Below are 6,937 nucleotides of genomic sequence, written 5' to 3' on the forward strand. Positions count from 1 at the left end.
CCATTGACACTGCAGTCAGACAGTAAGCTGGTAAATATTTGTTATCTTGCTGGATCAGATGCTAATGTCTCACGGATGAGTCAGGCAGGCACTCACTTTTATTATGAAGTCAGGAGGCCAATGCTGAGGAGGGCTTGCAGATTGGTTTGAGCCCCCATTGCCTTACCTGAGGTCAGAGAGTGAGTTTAACATCCTGCCCATCCTGACTGACGGCCAATTGCATCTTCCAAACCAGGAATAAACCCCAAAGATCATCCATGATCTAGACAGCATTCCCCCAAATACTCACCAAGAAAGCCGTTTTTATGGTCCCACTTTTTGAACCCTGTAAGTAGAAATAAGACTTGGGGGTATGCATGCTCTCTTGAGGTTGGGTACATCAGATTCTGAGGTTTACAGGCCATGGATCCAGCTTCTGATAAGCAAGGCTGAACAGTTACACCTGCACTCTGCACCCGACAAATGAGGGTTCAGAGTGAAGATTACTCTTAAAAAGGTAACTAACGAAAAAGCAGGAGGATATAAGGCGGAAGATGAGAAAATAAAGAACAACCAGAGGGCAAGAAGGTATGTACCATGAAATACCTAGGATAATTAATATGAAATTCAGAAGAGAATAAAGTATCCAGTGTTGTTCAACCAAGTCTGGATATACTGACTACTTTACTTCCCCTCTTGAACATTTATAGTCTGCAATAGTATGTTAAAATCCCCTTCAAAATTCTGTGATCAAAAATAAAACAAAACGACTTCAGTTTAATGTACTGCTAGGCAAACATTTTGGTCTCAGAATCCAATTTCCTTACAATGCTTATTAACATTCCTGGAACATCTAGTCAGAAAATTTGGTCTAAAGGAGTCCATTGTATTGAGGTGGAAAGATGAAAAGGAGGAATTCGTCCCAGTTTCCTAAGGTTGAGTACACCAGGTTACACAAGAGTGAGATAAGACACTGAGATGCTGAATTTTATAACTTAAAAAAACAGATAAAGGTAATAGGAAAGGATCATTGTTTTTCAGGTAAATAGTACACACAAAACATCTCAGGCATCCATTGGCTTGTCCATGAATTTCTAGGGTACCGACTACATATAGGTAGCATGCTGGGCCCTGGGATACCCTGGTGAGCCAGGAGACCCACCTCCCCACTTCTGTAGCTTGACTTCTAGTGAGGAGAGAGAGAGAGTTAAAAAAAATTAAGTGTCATGTAAGTAAATACAAGTACAAATCCTGAAGAGTACCCTGAAGGAAATGGGCAAGCTCCCCTGATAAAGTAATGGAGACGCCTACCTACTCTGCAGTCAACAGGGACGGATTTCCAAGGAAGTGGCATTTTTCTTTAATTTTTAATTTTTTCCATCAATTTATTTCCGTATTCCTTAAAAACAAAGTTTGATACTGTTTTAAAATACTGTACACCCAACAAAGCAAACGGATTCATCCTGCAAGTTGGTCTACGTTCTCTTTACTTCTGTTTGCCAGATGATCTTCAATAATTTCTGCAAACAGATTCCTCTTCAACAGATTATATGCAAGAGGTAAAAGCTGGCCAGCTACTTTATGAAAATAGTGTGAACCATAGCAAAAGAGGTCCATTCCCAGCTCTAGCCCCATGCCATAATCACACTCATCATTGGCAAACTGCACAAAAGTCATCATTTCCTGAATGGGAGCGAATGCTTTCAGTCTCTCCTCAACAATTGTCTTGCAAATTCTCTTGAGGTCAGCATCTGTTTCGGGGAGCTCTCTGTACCCAACATCATTTTTATCTACTGGAACAACCAAACCTGCACTGTGAAAGGTCTTTGTCACGACTTTCTTATCTCTCTGTTTCATCTTCAGGGTTCTCTGTTCAAGTGAGTACCCCAGTTTTCTGGCTGCTTCTGTGAGTTTTTCATCTACGTTTTTCAACAGACTAGCTTTCTTTTTATCTGTTACTTCTTTAAGTTTTTTCATCAAAAATAATTTGACTGCAGCAAACACATTATCTCCATTTTGAATAATTGTACAATTTTTCTTTGCTTCATGTATACCGACATATACAGGCAGTTCATCAGGAGAATCCCTGAAATACCCCATGTGGTACTGAGTTTTATTATCGCCAATAATAATGGTCTGGAACTCAGGAGGATCATAGTAAAACCTCCGGTGAAGATTAAAGTTCAAACCTAATGATTTTTTCTTCATTTTATGTTTTCCAGCCAGAATATCATACGGACCCACTAATCGAAGTCCAAGACTTGTGGAAAGTGAATCAGCTGGCTTTTCAGGATCAAGTTCTTCACAAAACTTCCAGAAGTGATAGAAATCTTCAGGTAGGAAAAGCTTATAATGATCTTCTACTTCTTTGCGAAGGTCACTAGAGACATCAGCTTCACAGGATTTACTCTTCTTCACATCAACTGCTTTTTCACACTGCTGCCCCTCCCTGGTGGGCCTGCGCTTGCCACCGCCGCCAACCATTCTGCCTCTGGAAGTAGTATTTAAGTTTCAGTTTGAATGAGAAGCCAGCCATGATGCAAGGAGGGAAAGGATCAAAACACACTTCATGGAGTAAGTTGATGGTGTGCCCTGGCCTTAAAGCATGAGTAGCTATAGAGAAGGAGAAGGGGTACCATCATTTCATATCAAGCCTCTAACTTGAACTGAGGTTGTAGCAGGGAACAGCTGACAGGCTTTGGCTTTTCTGGAACATTCTAGTGGGAAGGTGCAGAAATGGTAGAGAACTCCACATGAATTCCATTTGGTGAATCCCTGGAGTGAAGGAATGAAATGCTTTCAGATAGGAATAATTCTGTGAAGACAATAAAGCAGGAGAACATGGTAGAGGATGTGGTAAGCATGTGGGGAAAACGGTTTAGAAAACTGATCTGAGCATCCAGACTGTAAACCAAATGGCAAAATGGAGAGGGCTGTCTGGATACCACCTGGGGAAAATACATTCCAGGCATTAGAGGTGGGAAGAACCCTGAACTGTAGAGGGAGCCTGTTACAGGAGTCCACAGAAGGTTCCCAAGTGAAAGGACCAGCATGACAAATGATGGAGAGGGAAGAAACTTAAGGTTTAGCACCATTTGGATAGAGTAGATCCCTCAAATATGCAGGCCAAGGGTGGAAAGTTTGGAGGTAGGCTATGTCCACATTGTAGAGGAACTTGAACATCAGGGTAAAAGTTGAGACATGTTCTCAATCTGTTTTCCAAGGCCACATACAAGACATGGTTCCCAGGCATAACACCCTTTGTGGCACTCCCGTGCTTTAACTATTAGCCACCAAAGTGCTGTAGGGATTAAGAAACCACCATGGTTTTTGAATAACTATGAATAACACTTCTATAATGGTTAATAGGACACATTGTTTCTTATCCCTCAATATCCACTCTTACTTCTTCCTCAATAATATGGCCACCAAATTTGAGGATGGAATGTGACATTTCCCATGGTAGTTAAGCTCAGTCATGTGACTAAGTTCCTACCAATGTAAGCAAAAGTAGTGAAGTCAAATTCTGAGATGTCCTTAAGGGATAGGGCATGTCCCTTCTCCCCCTTGATGTGGACTGTGGATATATTAGTTAGGTTTCTATCCTGGGTGCTGAGGACATGGGCCACCCCAGGGATGGTGGAGAGAGAGCTATAAGAATCCTGGGTTCCAGGTGACTATTGAGGCTCCAGACAAGTCGTAAACTGCTTCCATAAAGAGTTTAAGCTAGTGTTCATGTGGATCTTTGTTATACACAGCTGAAGCTGGATGCTAACTTCTACAGCCACTTATTACAAATTGTAGCAATGACTAAAACAAGTTATTGGAATGTAAGTGAATAAGAATGTGCATCCTATAAAGATAGCCTTGAACCCTTACTACATACATGTTTATTGTTTAAAGCAAATCTTCCACAAACATCAGTATTTTAAAATATGTTAAAATCACTAGTTATGTGCAACACAGCTCACAGCAGATCCTAATATCATTTGTGTCATGACCCTAAAGTAAAAAATTCCATATGACATTCAATTTGATGAGTAGCCATTCTCTGGTGCAGCCGAAACTAGGGTCTAATTAGAAATCATGTGATTCCCATCAAAAGCAATGTGTCCTGTGTATTATTGTTCATTTCTTATAAAGCTAAACATAATATTTACCAGATGACCCAGCAGTTCTACTACTAGGTATTTACCCAAGGGAAATGAAAACATTTGTCCAAACACAGATTTGTACATGCACGCTCAGAGAACATTATTCAAGTAGCCAAAAACTGGAAACAGCCCAGACAGATGTCTATCAACAGAATAACACATAAACAAATCATGTTCCATGCCACAGAATGCTTCTCAGCAATTAAAAGAATTGAACTACTAAAACACAAAACACTTTGGGTGAATCTCAAAACCATTATGCCAGTGAAGTGGCCAGATATCAAGCAGCACATTCCAGATGGTCCCATTCACAGGCTATTCCAGAAGAGGCCAAACCAATCTATAGTAGCAGGAAGCAGATTGGTTGTTGCCTGGAGCTGCAAGTGTACATAGAATTGATAGTTCAGGGGGGTGTGCATGCACACACAGACACACACACACACACACACACACACACACACACACACACACACATACACACACAAATTTTCTCAAGTGATAAGAACTTTCTTCAGTGATAAAATTGTCCCAGATCTTAATTAGGATGGTGATATATTAAACGTATGCCTAGGCCAAAACATTAAATTGTACAGTGAACATGAGTGCCCTTGATTGGATATTATGTATATTTCAACAAACTTAATTTTTAATTTTTTTTTTTTTGTACTGGGGATCAAACTCGGGGATGCCCTACCACTGATCTATCTTCCCGGTCCTTTTTACATTTTTTTGCTTTGAGACAGTTATCTCTAAGTTCCCCGGGCTGGCCTGGAACTTGGGATCCTCCCATTTCAGCATCCCAAGTAGATGGTATTACAGGCATGCATCACTGCACCCAGCTGATCTTTAATTTGTTTGTTTTTTTCCTTAGAGGAATCACTGAGCCAAACGCGGGGGGGGGGGGGGGGGAATGCTTTAGAGAAAGACAGTAAATAATTATTTAAAATTTGAATAACAATATAATGTCAAAAAGAAAGATATCCTTAATTGCAGGTACATTTCTTTGAGATTCAGCTTTAAGTCAAGGTGCTTATCATATAAATATTCTGGATAGCGGAATGAGACTCAGCAGAACTTTATCCCCCGACCCAATCCTCCAAAAAAAAGTGCTTCAGGAGCTGTCAGGGTTTAATAAAAGGGCTATACTTGATTGTGTATGAGAATGACAACCTTGGAAAGTATTTCTCAAATGGTCTATGAAGAACCAGGTGCTTTTTATTGTTGCTTGTTTGTAGAATTTTTTAAAATCATATCTTCTAGAAATAATAGAATGACAAATTACTATGAAATTTCAACTTTTTCTCAATGTATGCACTGACCTCTTTGCAGATCTTTGGCAAACATGAACAGATCAGTGCCATGGCCTCAGAGCACACTTATAGCACCACTATCTCAGGATTGCCATAACTCCTTAGGGTCCACTTTGGAGAAGACTGAGGTCCTGAGTCAATAGAGAGAGGCCGAAGAGAAAGATAGTGGGTGGCAGAGATGAGTGTGGCCATTTGTACAGAATGGACAGTGAAGTCTCAAGAAATGTGCTCACTGGGCTGGGGTTGTAGCTCAGTGGTAGAACACTTTCCTCACACGTGTGAGGCACTGGGTTTGATCCTCAGCACCACATAATAAGTAAATAAAATATAAAGTTATTTAATAAAAAAGAAATGTGCTCACAAAGATTTCAGAACAAGTGCATCCATCCACAAAACTGTTTTAGAAAGATTCATCTGGAAGCCTGTACAGGTTGGTGAAGAAACAGACCTGCATCTTGGGGATGGCTGAGCAGGTTGGTACAACCCAGCAGGCAGGGGATGACTGGGATGTGAACCAGTGTGGAAGCTGTGGAACCTGGGGAGTATAGAGGGAAAAGGACAAGGAAAGGCAAGATCAAAGTGACTGGTGACTGACTGCTGGAGGGGGTGGAGTCAGGGTCAGAGCGGAACCCTTGTCACTGGAGAAGACCTGCACACTCAGGAACAGGAAGATAAAGGAGGAGCAAGGTCTGGTCTGTTCTGGGAAATAGGAAGTGTGTGCCAGTACTCCCTCAGCCTGGCAGGCTCCTGAAGCTGACTCTGCCTGCCTTGGCCTCTTGCCCAGTAATCTCTGACCCACTGCCACCCACAATGTCACCCACAGAGGGTCACAAAGGGAGACAAACAGAGGGGGTGCCTTTGTATATGCCATTTCCCCTATAAGCTGGCTATTTCCCACCCAACCCCACCTGTAACTGCTCCTCATCTTCCAGGCCCAGCCCAGATGTCACCCCAGGCAGAAAGGAATCAGCCCCTCCTTTAAGTTACACAGCACACAAATGTGTCACAGCATACCACGTCACAGGGCAGCTGCTCCTAAGCCAATCTGCTCTGCCACATGGCCAGGTCACAGTAGGGGTTGGAGCCAACTTCTGTTTCACCAACCTTTCACACAGTGACTGACGCAAGCCCCTGAGCTCAGGAAGTGATGTAAACAAATGAGGAGAGAGCCTCACGCCAAAGGAAGGAAGGTTGAAGGCCAGGGAAATCTGTGACATGCGCTCAACAGGTGTGTGGAGATGCATGGGGACCAGATGACTTTTGCTTTTCTCTGCGTATGATACATACATGCTGACCAATAACTGAGACTTTGAATTTCCTCAATCCCAAACACTTGAGGCATTCCTCTCTGAAAGAAAACTCCCCTGGCAGTCCATTAGAAATTATTCTCTGGGTTTAGTTAGCACTCTCCAGAGCAGAATACCTTTTAAAACCATAGGAAACTAGACTGAGGCTCAAACTGACCAATGAACTGGGAAGTCACTACCTTTAGTC

The 6,937-nt window shown here is 42.0% G+C and overlaps 1 protein-coding gene across 1 annotated transcript; it reads right to left on the reverse strand.

The window, feature by feature from the left end:
* Positions 1 to 1,343: 1,343 nt before the first annotated feature.
* LOC101969875 (histone PARylation factor 1) lies at positions 1,344 to 2,478 on the reverse strand. The gene has a single exon (XM_040273050.2). The coding sequence runs from the start codon at positions 2,461 to 2,463 to the stop codon at positions 1,438 to 1,440; it is 1,026 nt and encodes a 341-aa protein (XP_040128984.2). The 5' UTR covers positions 2,464 to 2,478; the 3' UTR covers positions 1,344 to 1,437.
* Positions 2,479 to 6,937: the final 4,459 nt, after the last annotated feature.

This window comes from Ictidomys tridecemlineatus, chromosome 1, assembly GCF_052094955.1.
Source record: "Ictidomys tridecemlineatus isolate mIctTri1 chromosome 1, mIctTri1.hap1, whole genome shotgun sequence".
NCBI lineage: Eukaryota > Metazoa > Chordata > Mammalia > Rodentia > Sciuridae > Ictidomys > Ictidomys tridecemlineatus.

What these genes read in the sequence shown, in the direction of transcription:
- LOC101969875 (XM_040273050.2), bottom strand. Translation starts at nt 2,463, where the DNA reads ATGGTTGGCGGCGGTGGCAAGCGCAGGCCCACCAGGGAGGGGCAGCAG.